This window comes from Simochromis diagramma, unplaced genomic scaffold, assembly GCF_900408965.1.
Source record: "Simochromis diagramma unplaced genomic scaffold, fSimDia1.1 OVJJ01000197.1, whole genome shotgun sequence".
Lineage (NCBI taxonomy): Eukaryota > Metazoa > Chordata > Actinopteri > Cichliformes > Cichlidae > Simochromis > Simochromis diagramma.
The window spans coordinates 237,923-263,574 of NW_024386935.1; the positions used below are offsets into that span (position 1 = coordinate 237,923).

At 39.9% G+C, this 25,652-nt stretch overlaps 1 protein-coding gene across 2 annotated transcripts in view; it reads left to right on the forward strand.

The window, feature by feature from the left end:
* Window positions 1-8,868: 8,868 nt before the first annotated feature.
* Window positions 8,869-25,652, forward strand: part of ttc27 (tetratricopeptide repeat domain 27) — an 88,588-nt gene continuing 71,804 nt past the window's right edge. For both annotated transcript variants that reach the window (XM_040037167.1, XM_040037168.1), the window contains exons 1-4: window positions 8,869-9,183; window positions 15,672-15,855; window positions 18,220-18,343; window positions 21,080-21,223. In XM_040037167.1, the coding sequence (XP_039893101.1) occupies window positions 9,090-9,183; window positions 15,672-15,855; window positions 18,220-18,343; window positions 21,080-21,223 (546 nt within the window). In that variant the 5' untranslated portion in view covers window positions 8,869-9,089. The remainder of the gene's footprint in view (window positions 9,184-15,671; window positions 15,856-18,219; window positions 18,344-21,079; window positions 21,224-25,652) is intronic.

Below are 25,652 nucleotides of genomic sequence, written 5' to 3' on the forward strand. Positions count from 1 at the left end.
TAGTAGAAGATGATCTTACATATTGCAGTACCTACATCACTCATGGGAAGAGTGGCCATAGTTGAAATGATGGTTCTGCCTAAAATAAACTACTTATTTTCTGTGATCCCCAATAAACCCTCTGCTGCCTGGTTTAAGTCACTAGACTAAAAAATCTCTAAATTTTTATAGAAAAATAAACCGTCACAAATAAGTTTGAAAACTCAGTGGTCGTCTAGAACTACCAAATTTGTATTGCTATTTCTTATTTTATAGACTGCTATATATTTCAAAATTAATTAAATCAAGCTCGCTAGACAGCCCATGGCTGGACCTAGAGCAAGTATTCTGTGGAAACATAAAATTCTCTAATCTGCCTTTTATAAGCAACAGTATTAAGTATCATAATTGCTTTTAGAGCCTTAATATAAAGACCTGTATAAACTGTATAAGTTACTGTTAAAAATTGAGAATTCAATCCCCCTCCCGACCACAAAGTGAGAGTGAGATCTTTCCATTAATCCAGATCAAAACCTCTGGACACAAATCTGTTCAAGTACTTTCAAGTACCCGTCTAAAGCCCCAACTTACAACTCATACAATACAAAACTCTCCATACAATGCACAATACAGGACAAAAGATGTTCCAAAAGGGGTCTCTTTTGAGCCTGACAGCATGACTGACAGTCAAGGGTCACAAATATCCAGATTTTGAGTCGATTTTGTTTGTTGAAGTTCAGAATACTAGAGTTGTGATGAACTGACTAAAAAAATGCCTGGGATTACTAAGATCTCAGTTTCAGAGACAATGGACCTCATTCATATAACTGTGTGTATGCACAAATCTGTATGTACATGGTGTGTACAAATGTTACTCATACAAAGTAGTGATTCATCAGTATATTAGTACCTATATTTGTTAATAGTCTATTTGCTAGATGATGCTTTCTTCAGCTGATGCATACAAATAAATGATGCGTTTCAAAAAGTTTAAACAATCTTTAAAATTATTACTACTAATAATGATAATATTGTATTTTATCTTATCTTATATCACACTTTTAATGTACATGACTGTGGGCAGAAGCCCAAAGATGCAGGAGAATCTGGATTGGGTTTTTTTTAGTGCGGTGACTTTCTCACCTTTGAGCAACAGATCGTGTGGTCCCTCTTCTCCATGTTTTTTCTTCTTTTAGTCTATTAGTCTTTTTCATGCTTAATGTTGATATCCAAAGTAATCTCTGATACTTAAGCATGATATATACTTTGATAGTTGAGAGTGAGAACTCAAAAGTGAGCCCAACCCTTCAGTGGTCATGCAGATGAAGGAAATTCAAGAGTAGATGCCAAATGGTCACCACAAGTCAAGAAAGCAGAGTTTCTTCAAGTCTCCAGAGACTGAAGGCAACGCCTTAACACCACCAATGTGCTTTCATACCGGTTCAGTTTCTCACTTAGTATTATGAGAATCTCTCAAAGCTTATCTGCGTGAAAAAATTATTTCTTTCTCAGTTTAGCATAATAGGACTTAAAACGCCAATTTTACGGTGGCCCTGAGAGGCCAAATGGACTGCAATTTAAGAAAACACCAGCAATAAGAAAAACACTGCAAAAACACACAAAACACAACGGAAATAGGAAGAAAAAAAAAACAGAAATAGGAAAAAACAGATCTCCAAAAGCACAAGGGAAGTGTTTCTGGGGACACAAGTATGGAGGACCACAAGAGCCACGCGCATCGAAATAAAAAATTCTGTGCTTAATTAATGAATTGTAGAATAAAATCTGCATTTGTAAATTCATTTTTGAATTCCAATTTAATAAACTGACTTTTAAAATGCTTTTTAAGTCTTCATTTCAAAAAACATTTTTGAATTGCACTTTAATAATAAAACTGCTGGCTGAGAGGGATGACTCGTACATCACTAGAGCAAGTGCACTGACTCAGCTAAACAGGTACTTGGTGGAAGGTCCCCTAGGTTGGGTAAGATTCACTTGGAGCTCCTAAAGGCTCTGGATTTTGTAGAGCTGTCTTGGTTGACATTCCTCTGCAACGGCATGTAGGGATATGAGGGGGTGCTTCTGGATTGGTAGATTGCGGTAGTGGTTTCCTATTTTTAGGAAGGAGGACTGAAGGGTGTGCTTCAATTAGATGGGAATCACACTATTCAGCCTCCCTGGGAAGGCCTATGCCAAGGTACTGGAGAGGATAAAATCAGGTATTTTGTGGGAGGTACTTCGGGAGTATGGGATATCTTGCCCATCATTGCAAACCATTTGGTCCCTGTGCCACTGCAGTGAGAACTCACTCCCCATTGCGCGCAATAAATCATGCTCATTCGCAGTGGGTGTTGGACTTTGCCGGGGCTGCCCTTCGTCACTGATTTTGCATAGAATTTTTACAGATAGAAGTTCTAGGCATAGCCAAGGGCCAGAAAGCTTCTACTTTAGTGGCCTCAGGACCTCAGCTCTGCTTTTTGCAGATGACGTGGTTCTGTTGATTTCATTGAGTGTTGTTGAGTGTGTGCCAAATATCCTTGGGCAAGATACTAACCCCATGTTTGACCCAGGTGGTCAGAGGGCCCGGTGGCGCCAGTGTCCGGCAGCCTCGCCTCTGTCAGTGCACCCCAGGGCAGCTGTGGCTACAATGTAGCTTGCCATTACCAGTGTGTGAATGAGTGGGTGAATGACTGAATGTAGTGTGAAGCGCTTTGGGGTCCTTAGGGACTAGAAAAGCGCTATACAAATGCAGGCCATTACAGAAAATTATGGAATTGCACAGTCATAGGTATTATATGTATATCCTAAAACTTCTAAATTGCACCCCTAAAATAACATCAGTAACACGTTATTTTGCATCGTATCAGTGTGCTGTTACGAGTAGTATCTATCAAAAAATGTTCATCTGTCAGTTGTCTGTTTGAGGTGGTTGTACACAAAGCTGAACACTGCTTTGTTCATAACACACCCACATCAAAAAGCTGCATTTGGCTCCAATGATGTGACATAATTAGGCTGCCAAGAATAAATATCAGTCAAAGGACTATTTATATCTCTGTGTCCTGCTTATTTCCATATCTGTCACAGCACAGTTCTTAAAACATAGACACTGGCCTGTGTTATTTTATAAAAATAGACTGAATTCAGTGAATGCAAGTTTAAAGATTTCTGTGGTAATCACCACTTAATTGCTGACTTTTGCAACTGAACTGCTTTAGTTGGTCTTATAAAGGAAATATGTGCTTCTCCTTGTTTGAGTAACTGAACAGAGAGTCTTTGTTTGTTTGTGTTTCAAGCATTGTTTTAAGACTTGCTAGGATTAAGACAATTAGGTTGCTAACACTTGGAAAAAAACAGCTAATTTTACATGTCATATTTCTGCAGGAATGACCAAAAACTGTGATACTCCAGTTTAGTATGGGGAAGAAAATTATACAATAAAATTAAAGCAAAGAAACAGGTGAAAGGATCAAAATTGTGCTGCCAGTGATGATGATCTATGACATGTTTCTGAAATGTGGTGCCAGGAGTGAACCTGGTTAAAAACCCAAGACACGCTGGAGGAACTGAGGGCCAGTTTCAGTGCATCTTCTACCCTTTCCCACTTGGTGAAGAATCTAAATTTGTCATACTTTTGCTGCTGCAAATATCTCATGGGGTGGAATTAGGCTGCACTCTCCTTTCTCTGATGGAAACAAGAAGATGGTAAAAAGACTGGTTCTTATTTGCTATTTTACTCAAGCACTCACAGTGCTTTATACAACTTGCTCTATTCACCCAAACACTATTTTCTACACTTAAATGCTTTTTATTTAACATTCACACTCCAATGAGCACATTGGAGAACAATTTGGGGTTCGGTATCTTGCCCAAGAATACTTAAGCATGCAGACTTGAGCAGCCAGTAGTCGAACAACCAACCTTAGTAGATACCCGCTCCACCTCCTAAGCTACAACCACCCACAGGTGGATGCATTTTTATCCATTACTTTTTGGAAAACTTTCCTATTTCTTTCAATTCTCCCATTTATTTTTTTGTTTGTTTTTGATCTTTGTTGTTATCATTTATAACAAAATGCCTGCATCAGTATAGTCTTGGTAATTCTAGGTTTTATAGCACTTTAAAGCCTGAATCATTAAATGATTGCTTATTTTCTTATTCTTATTTTCTAAAAATGGAGAGTTTATCGAACCATCACATGAATTTGTTTAAAAAATTAATAACATTTTCCATCCATCCATCTTCTTCCGCTTTATCCGGGGCCGAGTCGCAGGGGCAGCAGCCTAAGCAGAGAAGCCAAGACCTCCCTCTCCCCAGCCACCTCCTCCAGTTTATCTGGGGGAACACCAAGGCGTTCCCAGGCCAGCCGAGAGATATAATCTCTCCAGCGTGTCCTGGGTCTGCCCCGGGGCCTCCTCCCAGTGGGATATGCTCGGAACACCTCGCCCAGGAGGCGCCCAGGAGGTGCCCAGGAGGCATCCTTGTCAGATGCCCAAACCACCTCAGCTGGCTCCTTTCAATGTGGAGGAGCAGCAGCTCTACTCTGAGCCCCCTCCCCTCCCTTCTCCCATCACTTGCGAACAAAACCCTGAGATACTTGAACTCCTCCACTTGGGGCAGGAACTCATCCCTGACCCGGAGTGGGCACTCCACCCTTTTCCGGCTGAGAACCATGGCCTGCTGATCCTCATTCCCGCTCCTTCACACTCGGCTGCGAACCGTTCCAGTGCGAGCTGGAGGCCATCACCCGATGAAGCCAACAGAACCACATCATCCGCGAAAAGCAGAGATGAGATTCTGAGGCCACCAAAGTGAATGCCCTCCGCCACTTGGCTGCGCCTAGAAATCCTGTCCATAATAATTATGAACAGAATCGGTGACAAAGGGCAGCCCTGACGGAGCCCATCACCCACCGGGAACGAGTCCGACTTATTGCCAGCAATGCGAACCAAGCTCTTGCAACGGTTGTATAGGGATCGAATGGCCTGTAGCAATGGGCCAGACACCCCATACTCCCGTAGCACCTCCCACAGGACACCCCGAGGGACACGGTCGAATGCTTTCTCCAAGTCCACAAAACACATGTAGACTGGTTGGGCAAACTCCCATGCACCCTCAAGTATCCTCGAGAGGATAAAGAGCTGGTCCAGTGTTCCGCGACCAGGACGAAAACCGCATTGTTCCTCCTGTATCCGAGGTTCGACTAGCGGACGAACTCTCCTTTCCAGCACCCTGGCATAGACTTTCCCAGGGAGGCTGAGGAGTGTGATCCCCCTGTAGTTGGAACACACCCTCCGGTCCCCCTTCTTAAAGATGGGACCACCACCCCGGTCTGCCAGTCCAGGGGTACTGCCCCTGATCTCCACGCAACATTGTAGAGGCATGTCAACCAGGACAGCCCTACAACGTCCAGAGCCTTCAGGAACTCGGGGCGGACCTCATCCACACCAGGGGCTCTGCCACCAAGGACATAACATTTTAATTTCCATATAAAAAATTTAATTTGTATCATATTTGCTACATCTGCCATTTTTAAAAATTGCTTAAAATGTATTGTGAAATTTATTTTGTTTTTTCAGGGGAGAAAAACACACAGCTCATGCAGAAAACTGTGAATATCAAATATGATACACCAGGCATTAAGGGGATACCCATTTCCACTTTAACAGGCTTTTAGGTTTGCACTTCATGTGCTGGACTCTCTACTCTGGGCATACTCACACTTGGCTGTCTGTAGGATAACTAAATATGCTTAAACTAGACTTTGGTTGTGCTAGAGCACATTTCAAAAGTGTGTGTGTGTCAGTGAAGGAGCGGGAGAGTAAGCAGGAGAGAGTTGAGTTGAGATGCCGAGGCATCAACACTGTGTAATACCAAATTCTGTGAGCAATAACCCGTACTGTATTATACATAACACTATTTATTTACATATTTACTTTTTTACACCGGATTATATATCTGTACATGATGTACATGATGTTTGCATTGAGTTGGAGATGCTCTGTATCTCATTGTACAACTGTATAGTGACAATAAAGACATTCCATTCTATTCTATTCTATTCTATTCTATTCCACCACTTCCTCACTTTAGTACAGCAAGATCACTCCTTTCACCAGTTGTATGCATGCATGTAGAATGTTATCACAAGTGGGCCTGAAATGTTATTGCACCTTCACAGAGAGCCTATAATAAGTTGAAGACATCCAGGTACCCTGCTCAAGGGAGGTGATCGGTGGTCGTAACTTTTCTTAGAGTGGGAGGGGGTCAAGGATGGGCTGGACTGAAGGTATAGGGATACGTGATGTGCTGTGGAATGTTCTTTGTTTGAATGTCTGTGTGGGTATATAAGATGTGAGGGCGGTGGCCAAATTTCAGAGATGATCCTAGTGTTTGGCTAGCATTTTTCTCTCCACATTGCAATATGTTTATTAAACCCACTTCAAATTACAATCACTGGGTGTGTTGCAGGTGGTTGTTAAAATTTCCATAACAGTACATAATCACGGTCTTTGATAGTTTTTGGAAAATAACATGACTTTTGTGGAAGCTGCGGAGAAAAGATTCTCATGCAGGAAAAGGTATCATACTGTAATACAAGAAAAATCCTTTGCTTGTCTCCAAACTCGTAAAAAAAGGACAAGCTCTGGGTCTCATTAGAAAGCCTACATATTATATTATTTTCAAAGTATCAGTAATCAGTCAAATATGCAAAGTCTGTTTACTTGTCAGATATGGGCCTCATTTTCTCTTTAAAGTGTTGAATTCAATAGTTAATCCCGCTGTGATGCTGTGCTCTGTCCTGCACTTTGTGAAAACTCTTTTTACAAATTTTTTGTGGAAAAAAATTCTGCTCTCAGACCTTCATCATCTCAGGCTGAAGCACTCCTGTCTGTACCTCCTCTCAGCAAAGCTTGAGCAGTTTGAGCCTGTGAGTCCGTCCTCTAAAGGAGATCGTTCAGGATATAAGATCTTTATATTCTCTATCAGACTGTGTTCGCCTTTTGACTCAACAGGACCAACTATACTTGCTCTGATAAACAATTCTCTTGCATCTGGTTGTATTCCAGCTGCCTTTAAACATGTTGTTTTGCAATTACTTATTAAAAAGAAGAACCTAGACCCTGCTGATCTTTCAAACTACAGACCTATATCTAAATTATCATTTCTGTCTAAGGTTCTTGAAAAAGTTGTTTTAAACCAAATCAATTAATTTTTAAGCTTACAGGTTCTAGATCATATCATAGCACAGAACAGAGACTGCTTGTTTTGAGAGTTTTTAATGATCTGCTTTAAATCGTTTACTCTACTAGCCCTGCAGTTCTAGTGCTTCTGTCTGTCAGCTGCCTTTGAGACTGTGGACCACAAGATCCTTCTGTCTCATCTAGAACATGAAGGTGGAATCCAAGGCACAGTTCAGACTAGGTTCAAATCATACCTGACGAACAGAAGTTTCTCTGCACTTCTACAACAGCACCACTCACTTGTGGAGTGACTCAAAGGTCCATTCTGGGCCCACTTCTTTTCATTGTATAACTTGCCTCTAGGTTCTATCTTTAGAAAACAAAGTATTTCTTTCCACTGCTTTGATCTTGACTTCCGGGTGTGTATGCTGCTCATTCAGCTGAACAGCAGAGATCCATGGAGACCTCTGTTAAACTGTCTTAGCAACATCAAGTCAGTCATCTAACCAGATGCTTTTACGCAAACCTAAAACCAGATTAAAACAGAGAAGTGGTTAATAGCAATACATAAATGGAATAATGCATATATCCATGGATCTATCTGCACAGGTAGGACAGTACACACATTTACATTTTTATTAAAAAATAAAATTATACTTAAAAACACATTTTTCTCCTTATTTTTTGGCACCAGTGTGACATCCTTTATAGACTATACTTTTATTTATTTTTATTTAAAAAAAAGTATTAAGATGATTTGTTGTGAGATATTGTGAGTTGAGTTATTGTACAATTCTGTTCTTTTAAATGTTTGATAACTTAATAAATAATTCATTTATTCTAAACAATTTATTCTTATTTCTTTAGTTGAATACATGTAAATGCCAAGACAAGACAGTTTGACAGGTACAAAATATAATTTTTTGATGGTTTTTTTGTATCCATGCATCTGTAACACCTGATGTATAAGGGATAATTAATTTCACCATAATAACATCTAATTTGTAAAGATGAAATATAATTATTTTTGATATTTCCAAATTATGATGTTTACAATATCAATCTTATATTACTAAATTGACACTTAACTACTTGACACATTAACTTATGAAGTCAAGTTTACTGTATTTATGGACTATATCAAAGTTTAATGTCGGCTAAATCTACTCAAGTAATGGGATTTCAAGCCAGGTGAATTAGTTGAGCCTACAAATTCACCTCTTTTCCGAATGTCATTTTTTGCGTTTTTGTTAGGTGCGTATCATATACGTGTATAGGTAAAAAAGTAAGTATCCAACCACAGTGAAAGTTGTGAAACCTTCTTTACTGTGGGAATGATATTTGATTAAATATATTCTTAAATACAAATTTACTCAAAGGGGGTGGACCATGTTTGGTTGAGGAGTGCAGTATAGCACACTTATTTTAAGACAGTCGATGGTTGACGTAATCATTCATAGATGTAAATTAATTTTCCTGTTTATAAACATACAATAAGCCCCATCCTTATCCTGTATTTTATTATTTTATGTTATTTCATTGTTGTCAGTGTGATTAGGTTAATCAGTTTGCGAACAGCACGAAAGGACCAAAGAATGTCGTAGCATCTACTAATATCCTGAAAAAAACAACAACAAAAAACCCCCAGTCTCCTCCACATCCCCGGGCCATGTGCAGACTGGAAATGCTCTGCATCTCTGTGTGCGCGCCTTGATTAATTTTCCCACAATGCAACGCGGATCTGTCATGGCTGCTCACTGATTCCGCTTGCTCCACATGGGCAGAAATAAACATTTTATCACTGATTGAGACGCTCCGAATCGGCTCGTTAGCACAGCGCTTTATAGCTGGCTTTTATCTGGGACCGTCCTGACTGAAGGCAGCAGCTCCAGCTTGACTTTGGCAAGAACCAAATCCGTTCAGTCATGCCGCCTCTAGACGTGGAGATCGCAGCACTCCGAGGGTTTTTAACTGCCAGTGAAACAGCGGAATGGAAGCGGAACATTTTCAGTATTGCAGGTGAGGCAGCCGCTTGATTCTGCTCCTTTATTCACCACGTAGCTATTGACACTGTCATAACGAGGTTAGTTTTGTCTCAGGTTCTCAAAGCTGTCAGGTTGTGCTTGCCTGCCAAGCGAAGGCACATTTAAAATGTAGAAGCATTTGACGGTAACAGCTCTGGTCTAAGTGTAATCTTTAACGGTATTGACAGGACTTCCTGTGTTGTCTTAATAAAAGTGTTGAGTGCTAGAGCAACAGTCTAAATGAGTTCATGTTCATGTAATGTCTGCTAAGCAAACTTAGCTACGGTACGTGTCATTCGCGCTCTGCTGGATGTCACACCAAATCCCGTTTATTTTTTTGGCAGTAAAAACTTGCATTGCTTGTGGGCAGCGGTAGCTATTGCGTCTTGTAATATTGTAAAGCGATTTAAAATGTGGTATGTAACTATGCTATTCGGCGTTAATCTTATACTGGGATTGATTTTCAGTAAATGATGAAGTCGATTTAAAAGAAATTAAACATTAGCTAACGTTAGCTTTAGTTCGCCCAGTTGTCCCAATGTTCACCGGAGACGTAGCTGGACGGAAACTAGATGGTTATGTTGAAAAGCTATGAACTACAGCTAGCGTGGTTGTTTTTTTTCCTGGTAGGTTTTATCATTAGAGTCTAGCATGACGTCTTCTTTCCATACACCTGCGTCCAGTCGACTCGAGCCGCATCTGTCAGCTGCGTTTAGAACCCTGAAACTAATCCACAACTGCCAGAAAGCCCCAATGGTAGACATCCTGTGTTAAACAGTGCTGTAGGTTTAACTAGGGCTCTCTTTGTTACCAGCAGCCTTTAAATGGCCAGACTGCGAGATTCCTGCTGGATAACCCGTCTCTAGTGTGACTTCAGTACGGTTTGTTCCTAGACCACGTCTTATTTCTGCCGCAGTAATTGACAGTGCATTAGCATTTAATTAAACTGGAGTGATTTGTCAGTGGAGATATGAAAGAAACTTAAGGTAGGGACGAAAATTGCAGTCTTAAAGCACAATATTCAGCAACTAGCTGTAAATCTATTATCCAGTTCTTGGAAGACAATTTCTTATAAGAATGAAAGAGCCTTTCACTGTCAGTTTAAAGGTAACATGATAGTAATTTTTTTCTGTTGAAATAAATAAAATGGCCAGATTGAAATATTTAGGAAAGCATTAGCTTTGGACTACATAGCAATAGTCAGACTTTACCCCAGATGCTCTGTTATACTGGAAGGCTGAGGCTGTAGAATAAAGTAGCCTAAAACAATGAAGGAAACGAGAGATGGCTCTTTATTACAGGGTCCCACTGTAGCCAGGTAAGTACTTAATGACCTGTACCTCGTTTGATTTTGGTGTGACACGTTTTCTATGTTGAAAATGAAACAGATATGTCTTTAAATTGGACACAGCTCACAGTGAGTGACACCACTGTTGTTCTCGGGCTGTAAATGGTTCGATGCGCTCTGCTAAGGTGCTCTATGTGCCAGGATGTGTGCAGGCATCGTCCATCTCTCTGACATCCACACTGTCTTCTTATGGGCTTTGTTGGTTGAGTGGCATGGTTAAGTGCTGTGATCTTTTGCAAGATCCCGAAACAGTCATACTGGTTTCTGTTTTATCCTTGAAAGAGATACTTTTTCTCTCCATTTAACGTCATCAGACACCTTTTCTTCATAGCTGGCTCTAGAGTTTTTGTAGTTTGCTGCATCTAAGGTGCTCTACAGTACAAAGAATGAAAAATCCTCTGTACACCATTGCATCTGTATGCAGTTTATTTTGGGTTTTTTCACACAAAAAAACATAGATGGAAAATCAGTAAATGTAGCTGAAAAACTGCATCAGTGCCACAAATTTGTTTGTCATGATCTTTATATGTTATCCAGGTATGAATACAAAAAACGGTTTCCTTCCTGCACTGTCATTGCGAGATGTGTTCATGCTGTTGGTAAGAAAAGTCTGTCGATGGTTTCATGTGATGAATGCACATTTGAAGATGTAATTAATTTGGTGCAAAAAACCGCAGGCACTGCTCTCTCTCTTTTTTATTTGATGTGCTTCATTTGATGTACGTACTTGTACATATGGACTTGTTAAAAATTTGTTCTTAAAAACTTGTTATTCGTATCAGATCGAGAGGTCTTTCTGTTTGCCCGATCCACTGTTTTATTGTACAGGTATTCAGGTAACAGTTTTTTGTACTCTTACCTAAGTTTAACTGCCACTCTTTGATACTTTAAATTGAAACTGCATACTTTTATTCAACAACTACATTATCAGTTATGTTTAGTGTAAGTGCCGTTTGTAGTTACTTCATGTTTTCATTTGAGGTAATTTTTTTGATGAAATTTGATGTTTGAGAATAATGTATATTGTTATCATTTCAGTTTATTTTGGAAAGTCTCAACAGGTTGTTGAGCTTTATTGTGAAAGGTTGATGCAGAAAATAAACAAGTGGACGGCGGAGCCACACGATGGTTTTAACGTCGTTGTTGCTAACAAACCGAAGCGTAAAACAGTCGCATGCCCGACCGTAGTGTTATTATTTTTAATATAAGAGAAAGAGAGAACTATAAGAAGAAATGAACATAGCAGCTACATTTAGCTAACATGTTCATCTAACAGTTTAAGATGTTTGCCAAATAGTTTGCAAGCTACAATACTGTGCATAAATCTTGAGCCACCCCTGATTTCTTTATAAACTTGGCACAAAAAGTAAGGAAATTTGTGTTTGGTTAATTATGTCTTTGTTGTAACAATGCTTCTTGGCAGTAAATCATATACTGCTGGAAACCCTGCGTATTTCCCCGTAGTAAGGAAAATGCATGTGCAGCACAACTAAAAATGAAAAAATCAACTCTGCTAACTTAAGAAAAACTTGCCAATGTGAAATTGGCTATTCTGTTGGCTCATGTTTGGTGTCATTTATTGGTTTGGATGAATAAACAAGACCTATTGGCAATTAATCAGTTGCAAAACCATGTAAATCACAGTTCAACAAAAGAATGCTTAATACTAATACAGTGAATTTGAAATGAAACCATATATGTATAGGCTTTCATCTTTAATTCAAGGGGTTAAGCCAAAGTATTGTATTTATAACAGTTTTATGCATCGTCCTCCATTCACAGGGTGATAAAATTAATTGGACAAAATAACATCATTTGAAAAATAATTTACTGCAAGATTTGGATAGCTCTAGCAGGCAGAAACTAAAGACTGCAGCCGTCTTTAGTTTCTGAGATTAGCTAACTGACTTGGCCAGTGAAGAATATCCCATTTCTTTGCCCTGAGAAACTCTAGGGTTGCTTTTGCAATATGTTCTGGTTCATTATCTATCTGCACTGTGAGGTGGCATCCAATCAGTTTTGCAGCAGTTGGCTAAATCTCATTAGAGAGCCTAGCCCTTTGTACTTCAGAATTCATCCGGCTATCAACAGTCGTATCAGCAAGAAACACTACTGGCCTGGCTCCATTGGCAGACATACATGTCCATGCAATAACTTTGCCAGATGACAAATGGTAAGCTCTCCCTTCCCTTTTCCAAACTTGTGTAGCTACTCCATACTTTTCACCACTCTGGTACAAGTCAATCTTGGTTTCATCTGAAGCATTAGATTGTTTTTTATGTGAGAATTTATAGGAGTAAGTTAATTTGGCACCGCTTGTGTTGAGCCAAATGAGATTGTTTGACTTTCTTGGCAGGTAATATTTCATAAACCATTGTTCTTATATCCCCTCGACCTATTACCATGGAAGTGTTGTGGCAAGATTTATGATGAACTGACATCTTCTTCTGCATTATTTCCCAAAAGTGTGTCGTATCAGAGGTGGTGTAGGGTGTAGATGATCGTAGAACATAACACTCAGAATTAAAGCCAGGCTAATGCAGCTGATTGAGCTTTTATGCAGATTATTGAAGCTGTATGGACAGCCCTGCTTCAAGAAAGACAAGCAGCCCGTGACTGTGTGCATTTTTTAGTTTTTCACAGAGAAATTGGGGTTCCCATGTGAGCTATTCCTGATCTTTCATCTTGAATCTATATTGCTTCTCAGCCCTGTACGCTTTTACAAATTCTATTCACCATTTCCTTATTAACTGCAGCTCAATGCCTGAACGTTTATGAATTATGGACTAATTTGAGGGCCCCTGCCTTGTTTTCCATAATTGCTGCCATTTCAACAGTAGACCTGAAGAGTAGTTGAAATGTCATTAAACATGTGGCCATACCTCAGGCTTTCATTTTCCCCTCATAAAGCCAGAGCCTTCCTCCTCCCGTCTTCTCCCTCCCACCTCACTGCGCTACTATGGCAGCCCCTGGGTTTCATTAGATCGGCAGTCAAATGAAAATCTCCACACCTCTTTTACAGCACCAGTCACACTGCAAGCATTTATTAAAGCCAAGGGGACAGTTGAGCGACCATGTGACTGACCTGTGGATGTGGGCATGTGGGATAGGCTCACACTCCTACATGAAAATAGTTTTCCATCTTTGACAAAACTATGGTGTTTGGATTCAAGGATGCGTGTCATTGGTAATGGGGATGCATCGTCTTATTGTTTCTAACAGCTGTCTGGAAATCAACTAAGCAAACCTCTTTTGGATATAGAGATATTTTATTTATTTATTTTTAATTTAAAAAAAGAAAAGAAAGAAAAATGGTTGTAGAGAGCAGTGAAGCTGGCACAGGTTCTCTGACATGACACATCTGTTATTAGTGTTTAGGTTATTTGTTGTCCACACCTGGTTTGTGATGGAGACAATCTTGTCTGTTTCTCAACTTGGCCAGGCTTTGTTATGCAGCTCAGAGCACAATCTACTTCCTCCCCTCTATTCCCTCCACCAGGGTAACACAAAGTAATCAATGCTAATGAGCCAAGCCAGTCTCCCTGCTCAAATAAAAAGCTAATGAAAGACGGGGAGATGTTGAACGGAGCACTCGGGCAACACAATTATTTCTTGTTGGCAAGCGGTGGCCCAGCAGCTGCCCTCTGTCTTTCAATAAATCGACATTTCTCATCATCTCGGTATCAGCCTTTTCAGCATGTCCTCTTTATCTCACAAGTGTACGGTGGTTTTGGAGCATTAGCAAGGTAAATACACACTGTATGCAGTATAGGTAGGGGATTGTTTATAGCAGAATAAGGCTACAGTGGAAATAAGCGCATTAGCACCACTGATGTCAACTTGGGCTTGGTCATTGTTTCAACATCAAACTTTGTCCCTGTTTACATCGTTATACAGCTAGATTTTGCAAAGCAAAGCTTTCTTGTTCTTTTAAGGGGTTTAAAGAAAAGACTCATTATAGAGAGCAAAATGTGTTTGGTGCCACAGTGCAGTCAGATCACAGTTCTGATTGCAAAAGCTGCCAGACCAGACAGGTTTTAAAAACAAAAAATCAGACCAATCGATTCAGCTTTACACACAAACTTAAACTACACTTTCTTTGTAGCAATTGTTTTTTTGTTTTTTGCATTTGGGTATAGCAGATCTACATAGTTTTGTTTCTGTCATTTATGTTAAGTACAGTGAATTTGTGTGTCATGAAATGCAACTCATAAATAAAATTGCCATTGCATAAAAGGTGTTACCTGTTTCTTTGTTTGCTGCAAAAGAAGTCAAACAGTGTTTGACATCATCTGACAGCTTGACAACTGCAAGTATTAATATCAGTACTGGCCTAAAAAAAAAACCCTCTTATCTGTTGGAATATCCTTTTGAGCAGCGAGTGTCCAAGGCATTGATCTTTCAGGTCTAACCAGTTACCAAAGGCTGGCATGATGGTTTAGAGTTCAACACCACATAGCAAATTGCCAGAACCACAATGGAGCTTCTTCAGCAGAAGTTTGCAACGGACTCCGTCAAAACACGGACTCAGCGCCACAGAACACTGATGGAAAGACCCGAAGATGACAGTTCAGATGTTTTACAGACATCTGAAACTCTAGAACTGCAATTACTGCTAAAGACTTGTTCTAGTTCTAATTTCAAGTCTGCCATACAGCATCACTCTGCTGTTTAACAGAAATCCTAAAGAACCAAATCAACTTAAGATTTGTGGTTTTGTATTAGAACACACACACACACACTCCTTTTTTGCCTGTCTATGATTGCACCAGTCACTAGGCTTTTTTTTTTTTGTAAACATTGAAACAATGTAATTGTTATGAGATGGTCAATACTGTGTTGGTATAATGTTCTTTGGTCCTTGGGGTATGAGGGTTTTCCGTATGAGTGCAAATGAGTCTTTTCTAGACTAAGAAGCAGCGACACTAAACATGTTCTTTTCTTTTGGCAATAAACAAAAGTCTGTTCTTATTCACAACATGCCGTATTAAAGCAATGTATGATATTTCCTGGCAATATTGGGATCGTCATTCATGTACTTGATCCAAATTTCCTTAACTGCAGTACACAGCATTATTTTTTTTAGTTACAGAAACCAAACGGTAAACTTCACTTCTCCAAACATTGTCTTCCAGAGGCAGGCCCTCTGCTAGAGTCCCTTATGGAAGGGGACTTTGAAGCAGTTCTGCTGAGCACGGAAGTGACAGATCTGCTCAACGGACATGGCGACTACCACGAAGGGGAGAACATCGAGTCCTACCTGGAGAGACGTTTACTACTGTACCTGACCGATGGCACCAATGATAACCAGACCAGCAGGTACTATTAGGGCTGGGTCACTTGATGTCTATAACAGATTCAATTCTGATTCACAAGGTCCTGATTCAATTCGATCTCCAAGTGGAATTCAATTTTGACTCAGTCAGAAATATTATAAGTCAAATCGTTTATCAGTACATATCCACCCATCCATTCGCTTCCGCTTATCCTTTTCAGGGTCGCGGGGGGTGCTGGAGCCTATCCCAGCTGTCATAGGGCGAGAGGCGGGGTCCACCCTGGACAGGTCGCCAGTTTGTCGCAGGGCTAACACACAGGGACAGACAACCATTCGCACTCACATTCACTCCCGCATTCACACCTATGGGCAATTTAGATTTGTCAATTAACCTATCCCCACAAAGTCATATCCATCATTTAAAAAAAACAGCAGTGAACACAGACTGGTGCATAATAAGTGAACGAATAATACAGAAAACAGATTTTTGATGGCAAACTGGTCTTGAAGTACACTGAGCGAGAGAGCACTGTGCAGGAAGTGTGATTTTTAACCGTGATGGATGCAAAACAGCAAAAGTAAGAGAGAATTCATGACAATGTTTTTCAAATGGGAAGCGTAGTTTTGATCTTCTTTTGCTGCTGGTTCAGCAAATTTTGGTCCGAGTGACAAAACCTGCAGCTTCAGAATCTTTGAGTTGTCGGCTTTCAGCACTGACGGCGTGTCCGTGTATGTGCAGCTGGGTCGTGCTTTGTGTTTGCATCTTTGATCGGAATCCATTTACCTGCTTTTTCAGTTGTTTGGTGTTTTAACTCTTTGGCAGTTTTTGAAATGTTTCATGACCTTTAAACTGAGATTCTGGCGTTTCTGGCAAAATATATTTATATTTAAAATCGATTCAACATTTAGTATTGCATTATTTAAACTAAAATCGATTTGAATCGGAAAATTGCTATTGTGTATTACTGGCATTTTGCATACTTTATTGATGCATGCTCAATTATCCAGGTAAGGAAATCGCAGATTGTGTTGATCTGGACGTTGATAAACATTTCGTCACTCACCCACTGGAGACTTCTTGGATTCCATGTGAAATCCACACACCACATGGCTGGATTTTATTTCACTGGGAATAGTATGACTTATGTGAATCTCATAGACTTTTCTAAACTCTATGGCTATGCCAACCAAAATAATAATTAAATAATTCAATTATTTGCATTTATAAATATCAGTATTTGCAAAAACTACTGTAAATTACTACTGTGGGGCCTTTAAAGACCTTTCCCATTTAATCTGGCTGATATGGTTCATGCTAAATTAGATGGAGAGTTTAAGGGGAGTTGCACAACAGTAGTGAGCCAAGCTCCCTTCAGTCATTCATTTCTACATGAATCACTTAACAGCAAATATACTGTGCTGGTAATATGTGTTTAGCATATATCTGGTCTGGGTGGCTTTTGTTTGAGCTGCACTAAAAATAAATTAAGATGATGCATGTTAACTTCATTTATTTTTTACATTTGCTGTAAATTCAGCAAAGTACAAAAACTGAGTTTTGTTCATAAAGACAAACACTATCACCTGTTTTTACAGGTGAGCCTTTTGTGGCTGTTACCTAATCTTCCTACATCCGAGTATACTCATGTCAAGAGCTAGACTTTCAGGGCACAGTCGCACTAGGCACAGCTACTTTAAACCACATATTAACACTTTGCTATTTTGACATAGTAATTAAATTGTGGTTCTTCTATTTTTAATGCTAATATTAAAAAGCCTGCCCTTGTAAGCAATGGGTACCAGGGAAAGTCTGTTTCTATTACCTTGCAGTATTAATGTGTCAATCAAGCCTGAGCACCAACATGGCAGCTTAGAGCTTGAAGAGTCAACGAGTATCTCTGTTGTTACTTTTGTAAACTTCTAAAAAAGTGAGTTTTCTGAATTGAGGACACCAAGATGTCCATGGTGGCCCAGAGATGGACAGTGTACATCATTGTTTCTTTCTCTCCATTCACCCCCAATATTCCTTTTGGATTGAAATATTAATTCTTTAATAAGTTCAGGTTAACATCTCTCACTTCTCATTCTCAGGGCAGAACTGTACGTGAGTAAATGTTGAATCCAGCTCTCGTTCCTTCTCGTCCTCCTTCACCCCTCATAATTTTTTTTTCTCTTCCATCACCCTCCATCATTTTCTCATCCTAATTGAAATGCAGCAAAACATGTCGATGGTTGTCCCTTCCATTGCCAGAGTTACTGGCTGTAGTCTGTTTTTTCCTAAAGACCTGAGTGAGCATCTCTCAAAAAAAGTTCACTTGTTTTTCTCACTTCTGAAAAGTATTGTTGAAAAATCTCTGCAATATTTCTGTGCAGTAAATCTGCTGTGTGTCTTGTCCCTCTGGCTGCAGGGAGTTGGCAGTTTTGGCCTTGGCTGTCTCATGTCTCCACATGTTTGCCCAGAGTAACTGGACCGGTCCTCCGGTCTCCTTCGATATCTGTGATCTGCTGACCCCAGCCCTGTTGTCATCTCAGGTATGATTTCTTCCTTCTCCTTCATCATCCTGTCCGTTCTGCAGTGATTTATAGGCTGGCGAAAATTTGAACCGACCTTTGTCAAGGTTTTGTTGATATTTTTTTTTCATGGGCTTATCAGTAAATGTCAACATATATTGGAATTAAGTCAGTTAGCTTAGAAGTTAAACGGTGAAACTGTAATAGAGGAAACTTGAATAGTCTTTTGGGAGAAGCAAAGGAGCTGAGTGTCAGCTAAACTGAAACAGATATGTGTGATTTTCTTCATGTTTGGGGATGCAGGTTGTTCGAGGTTGATTGACCTTGCTGATTGTATAAAGGTTATTGCATTATTGAATTTCAAAGCAGAATTTACACAGCAAAATCTCTGAAATGAAAAAAAAAAAATGCTTTGGAGACAAAGTAAAGATGTGTAAATTTCAAGTCTGCCATACAGCATCACTCTGCTGTTTAACAGAAATCCTAAAGAACCAAATCAACTTAAGATTTGTGCTTTTGTATTAGCACACACACACACACACACACACACACACACACACACACACACACACACACACACAATCTATTGGATTCAGGTGTTCCAGTTGCTTCTACAGGTGTAAAAAATCAAGTACCTGGGCCTGCAGACTGCTTCAGCAAACATTTGTGAAAGAATGGCACTTTCAGGATCTGAGTGAATTCCACCGGTAATGTGATAGGATGCTAAACTATCTGTTTAACACTTCCGGTCAGCTCTGAGCAGTGGAAGAGCTATAATACTGCTAAGCATTTGGAAACGAAAACAACTTGGCCACAAAGTGGTAGGCCATGTAAAATCACAGAGCAGGGTCAGCAAACACTAAGGTGTATAATGTGCTGATGTCAGTCACTACAGGCCTTCATGTGGCCTTCAGATTAGCAGTGTAAAGAGCTTCATGAAAGAGCTTCCATGGCCGAGCAGCTGCGTCCAAGCCTTACATCACCTAGGCAGGTGGAGTGGTGTAATGCATGCCACCACTGGACTCTTCTTTGTCTGGCAATCTGATGGACGAGTCTGAGTTTGCCAGTTGCCAGGAGGAAAGTACTTGTGTGACTTCACTGTCCAAGTGTAAAGATTATAGGCTTGATTTTCAGGAGCTGAGCTCAGTCCTTCGGTTCCAGTGACAGGAACTGGAACTTAATGCTTCAACATACCAAGACATTTCAGACAATTTCATGTTTGTAAATTTGTGGGAACAGTTTGGTGGATGGCACCTTTGTGCTCCAACGTTACCAGTGCACAAAGCTAGGTCCATAAAGACCTGATAGAGTCAGGATTTAGATTTGGGATGAATTGGAGCAGAAGCTGCGATCCAGGCCTTCTCGTTCATTTCCTGACCTTACATGTGCTTCTGGAAGAATGATCAAAAATTCCCATAAACGCACTCCCACACTTGCCAGAAAAGCTATATCTGTTATAGCTGCAAAGAATGGGCTGAGATCATATTAAACTCTATCGAATAAGAATGCGATGTCACTCGAGTTCATATTGAAGTGAATACTTTTAGCAATATAGTGTAATTATGAGAGCAGACTTTTAATTGACTAAGTTATTTGAAGGAGTAAGGTACTTTAAATTACAATCTAAATAACATCCCAATTCCTACTGATTGGTAAGTTTGCATATTATAAAATATATCAAGGAATCGTAGTCTTGTCAAAGGGGTCAAAGCTTCATTTTAAGTTGGTGTATAAAGTGACCTGAATCGAGCAGAGCCAGACGGAGCTCTGTGGACTAGAGCTCAGTACTGAAGCATCTCTGGAGTCCTAATTACTTGGGTTTAGGAGATTGCTTCCCCCTGGCACTGCGATACTGTGAGCACAATAGAGCATTTCACCCTGCCATAACACCAGAAGAGAGGACCAATCCTTTTATCAAAGTAATTTCTTTGGTGTCAGTGATTTATCTCTGCTGTCACATGAAGGAGGCTGCGGTATGAAGCAGGTCACCCATACATGCGTGGCAGCACGCGTGAAAGGGAGGACAAACATGGCAGAGCCATAATCGTGTGGAATTAATTCTGATAAAAAAATTAAAAAAAAAAAGTTAAATGCACTTCTGAGTCCGATTAATGTAGATGATCTTTTTCAAATGAATTGTGACAACAAACAAACAAACAAACAAACAAGGGCGAAGGGTTAAAAAAAACCATCTAAAAATCCGTTTTAGTCATGGGCTGCTAGGACACTTGAATAGAACAGCTCTTAATATGATGGTAATAAACACACTGTTTTCCTACAAGTTTGAGCACCTGCTGTGAAATGAGTTTTTCTTGCACTGTTGTTGTGAAGGGGAGCCTGGATTTCATCTCTCATTCATGTTAGTGAGACGAGAGAGTGTGACGGAGAGGATGACACAATGAATTTAAGTAACTGAAATGACTCTGCATGTATGCTTGGCACAATCACCTGAGAAGAGAACATGCTGTAAAACTGGGAAACTTCAGTAAAAGCTGAACTCGGGCTGACTCAGATCTAGCTAAACGATTTTGACAAAACATGTTGAAATGCCATCTAACTTAGTGTTTGCAGTGTAATAGGCAGGTCCTTTTGTGCCTTAATGTGCCTTTAGGCTTCTAATCAACAAAGTTGATTTGCAGAGCTAGGCTGAAGCAGCAGCGGCGACTCAGCAATAGTAAGAAAGCAGTGCTAATGTCAGACCTTCATTTTTGTCAGCCATTTGTCAGTGTGAGGACTTAATCCTAATTTCCTGACTAGGAGCCTCAGATGCTGGTTGATGCCATCCACTCCAGCCTGCTCCTGGATGGGGAATCGGTGTATAGCCAGGTGGCCAACCCCTTTCTCCTACTGTTGGCCAGGGTAATTGTCACCAAATGCTTCCCCAAGATGGATAGGCTTCAGGTAAGTCAGTCTTTCTGTTACAATGATCGTAGAATTATCTGAACTTATGTATTCATTATAAATATATGCATTATAATAATAATTTTCATTGATGTTTACTCGTGGCCTGCAGAATCTTTTTAAATCAATTTTACAAGTCATTGTGTTGTTTCCATGCATAACGAATCTATCCAAAAATATATGCTAACACTTGATGACACAATCTACACCAGAGATGAAAACTGGAGACCAACTCGCATCTACTTCATAAATTTTACGGTCACTACATCAATAGGATGTGTGTTTGTAATTGTTAAGTCTAATTGTTGAATGTTGTCATTGGGTTTCTTAAATTTGTACAGTCAAGCAGTAGGATCAAAGCTATTCCTTTGTTCCTGACCACCTCTCCAGCCACTCTGTGCTGGGGGAGGTTTTACTGCAGATTCACGCTATCTGAAAGATCTGTTTCTTGTGTTGTAAGCTTCCTGCTTTTATGATCCTTTTGGTCAGCAGAAGGTCACATTCTCACATGCGCGCGCACACACACATTCTCACATGCGCGCGCACACACACAGTGCCTTGTCTTAGGCTACGTCCACACGTACCCGGGTATTTTTGAAAATGCAGATTTTTCTATGCGTTTGCACCTTTCGTCCACACCTAAACGGCGTTTTCGGTCACTGAAAACGGAGATTTTTAAAAACTCCGGCCAGGGTGGATATTTTTGAAAACTCCGTTTTTGCATTTACGTGTGGACGAGAAAAACGGAGAAAACGCAGCGTCAAAGGTGTGCGCCTTTTTTGACGTCACACTGTTCGCCACGTTATTGTTTCGGTGAAATGAATTTCTACAATACTGTTACTGTTACTTGTACTCTCTGCAGTGTTTAACCCTTTAAAGCCGGTCGGAGCGGGCACGCTCTGGTTTGCGTAACTATTTTTAAATCCCGGTAGCTCTGCAACCACGTAAGCTAGCGCAATAATTTTTTTGCATATGAAACCAGAGGAGTTGTACTTACATCTTATGCCATCAGCTTGTCCCAGGTCACAGTTTCCTTCCACATATAGCTTTGCAAAAACTGCATAAAAAGCGCTTGCAGGAACAAAAACATAGAAACACGCTCTGCTGATCCGATCAGCTGTTTGTAACACTTCCTACGTTGGAATAGACATCAGCGCGAACTTTTGCATGTCCGCCATTACCTGCCCGAAACCGGAAGTGACGTCATTTTCGCGGAAATGTAGTTTTTTTTTTAACCATCAGGGGGTTTGTAGTATAATATTTATTTTCGTTTTCCCTGCAGTGTATAAAAATTGGTGTATTTCAAAAATAAAACTATGAAGACACTCAAAATAAATTTCCTTTGGTGGGAAACTATTTTGTGCAACTTTTTTGTATTTACAGTTTTGAGGGATAAGCCTCTTAAATTTCTCTAACTAGAAATATATATGTTAAAAAACAAAAACGATTTTCAATTTTTTTTGTAGTTTATTGCACTTTTTTGCAATTTATGTAATTACTATGCACTTAATGCAGACATATTATTAAAATCTGAGCTATAATGGTTGTATTGATGTATAGCAACTTGAAATGCTCCCAAAAATGACTCCACAGCAGGTAAAAATATAATATAAGCTCTGGCGGACTTGGTTCTATGGTAGGTTTTAAAGGGTTAAATGCTTACATATACACACACTGTCCCTCCACACAGACGACTCGGTTCTGCTTCTATGCCCCATCTTTGTTTACTTTTTCCCACCGAGGCTTCTAGACTTCTGATTGGCCAACATTTCTGCACGGTTAGGAATATATGGCCACCTGCTGCTTTGGCATGTTCCTAGCAGCGTTTTCCTTCATTTCTGCGTTTACGTGTGGACGGGATTATTTTTTAAAACGAAAACGGAAAATCTCCGTTTTCAAAAATACCCGTGCACGTGTGGACGTAGCCTTAGAACCATTGGGGGGGGGTTACGGTGGGAGGTGCTTGTGTTGTATTGTGTATATTGTAACTCAGGGCCGTGCAGAGACGTTTAAAGGGGGCGGGTGCTCAAAGTTAAAAAGGGGCACATTGAACCAGGCTGAATAACAACAACACACATTCATCAAGAATCTAATATGGGATCGCGTCATACTATATCACTGTTGTGAGGTGGCGACAAGGCAAAGCCAACGTAGCCGATGTTTTACCTGATGGGTACAATGTTGCTGTTGAGGGGTTGCTGCTGCTCCTGCTGCTGATAGTGCTGGAGGGCAGGGCTGTGTTGATCTGAGACTGCAGACATTAAAAAGTCCATAGGAGAGATGGTAGCTGATTAAACAAGTGTCATGAGATAATAACAAAATGCAAAGATTGGTGACAGCGCTTGGAACCATAAGGCAACAAAAATCTGTGAGAAATAATTTAGGCTCTGCCTGTGAATCACTCTTTGCTTCTCTTCTTCCTTCAATCATTTCATATGTCACTCTCCACTTGCTATGTGAGAACAAGGCACAACTTGCTATTGCAATAAACTATAATTTAATTATCCACACCTAACAACTCCAGCACTTAATCTATAATAAAATGATGACAGAAAAATGTTATAGCACTGCCTTTAGTAGCCTCACACAGCTCCTGCTGTTTCCTCCTCATGTCCTTACCAGGCATGTCTGGACAATGTTATATCATGAGTAATATTTTTTTTTTAAAATCCATCTAAATAAAACACACACATGCACGCACACACAATGACATTTTAGACCTTCTTCAGAATACTGTATATACTATGGGCATCATGGTGCTGATCCAGAATCCTTACATTATTATTTATTACTAGAGCTACAATAATAAAGCAATGAGGAGGGGGAAGTAATAAATATGAAATAATGTATTTATGATGATTCCATTTGTTTCACTATCCATTCTGTGCAGGGGCAAAGCTTATTACATTTTTAAACTGTAGAGATACAAAAATTTTACTGCTGTAAAATCCAAATTTTGTGTTATTTAAAATATAAATCTAATATAATCTGCTTCTTAATGTATGTTCTTTAAAATACAGCATGTGTTTTTAATATATTATAATTATAATAATGCATAATTATGTGGACATGCATATTAGATCGTTTTTAGTGAAATATAATCCCTCCAGAAAGGCAGGAAAAGCCCGGAAACTTAGTTTAAAACTAAATATGTTTCTAAATACTTTAAAACTAAATATGTTCCCTAAAACGGTGACAGAGCTACAGACCCATGACAGCCTTACACAGGTAGCCAGCAGCTATGACCAGCACTACATGTGCAGTTAATAAAAGGACAAGTAATGTTTGTCGCGCTGTTGCACACACAGCACGCTCGTTTGTTTCAGTTCGTCAGTTGCAACAAGACAGCTTACCAACGTGTACGTAATAAGCTAATACTCCTGGGTGCTACACACTACAGTTTACGCTGCACACCTACTTACTGGTTTTGTCGCATCAGTCTGTGTCTCTGAGTTAACTTGTGTTTCTCCTGCAGCTCCGGACCGCAAAAAATGCGCGTGCTCTTTGTGAGCTCGTTCCCGGCTCGTAACCAGCGCGTTCTGCCGTCAAGAGCGATCATTGGTTAAATGTGATCATGTGACTGATGCAAGCCAGATCCTTTTATTTAGCAAAACTGTGATTAATAGTTAAATATTATTGTTGAGGGGCACAGACTCCGCACGCCCACACACATAAAAAAATAAATGAACAAAAGGGCACTTTGGGCACCCATCAGGAAAGGGGCGGGCGCTCAACTAGCAGGGCTTGTGAAAACACAGACCCAACAGTAATAGTTTGAAAATATTTGTTTTACGTCATTGATTTAGATCCTAGTGGTACAGATCATGTTCCTTGCTATCCATCAAGGCCCATCATTATTCACACTGAGTGGACTTAATTTCTCTTTAGCATAAGGTTTGAAGGAAAAAAATGTGAGTGCATACTGATTCATTGAGACGGGCAATTAAATCTCCATGTGACTGTGCATCCTCGCTAACACACGAGTAAGATTTTAACATGGTTCACTTGCACTCTACCAGTGTGTGACAAGAATGGGAGGTTGCAAGGTGTAAGGAGGTTTTGGTGTAAGGGGAAATAAAACACCCCTCCTCTCTCTGTGCCACTTTCTGTTCTGTTCAGATGCAAAAAGCTAAGGAGTGAGCTGTTTTTAGTGCATGCTCAGCACTTAGCTCCAGGATGCAGCACTCTAAATGCTGGTGTTGTATTTGTCCTGAAGGCGCCTCGAGATCAGCATTATGTGTTTATTTATTCACCTATACTCTGAGGGGAGTGCTTGTTATACCATTAAGAACAGAGTAAAAATGTCTTCCCTTTAAACACACATTGCTGTGTAAAAACACTTATCCTCACTAACCAAAAACACAACAAACTGATAATGTAGAAATAAAAAAGAAAATCAAAACATTATTGTGATGTAGTTTCCAGATAT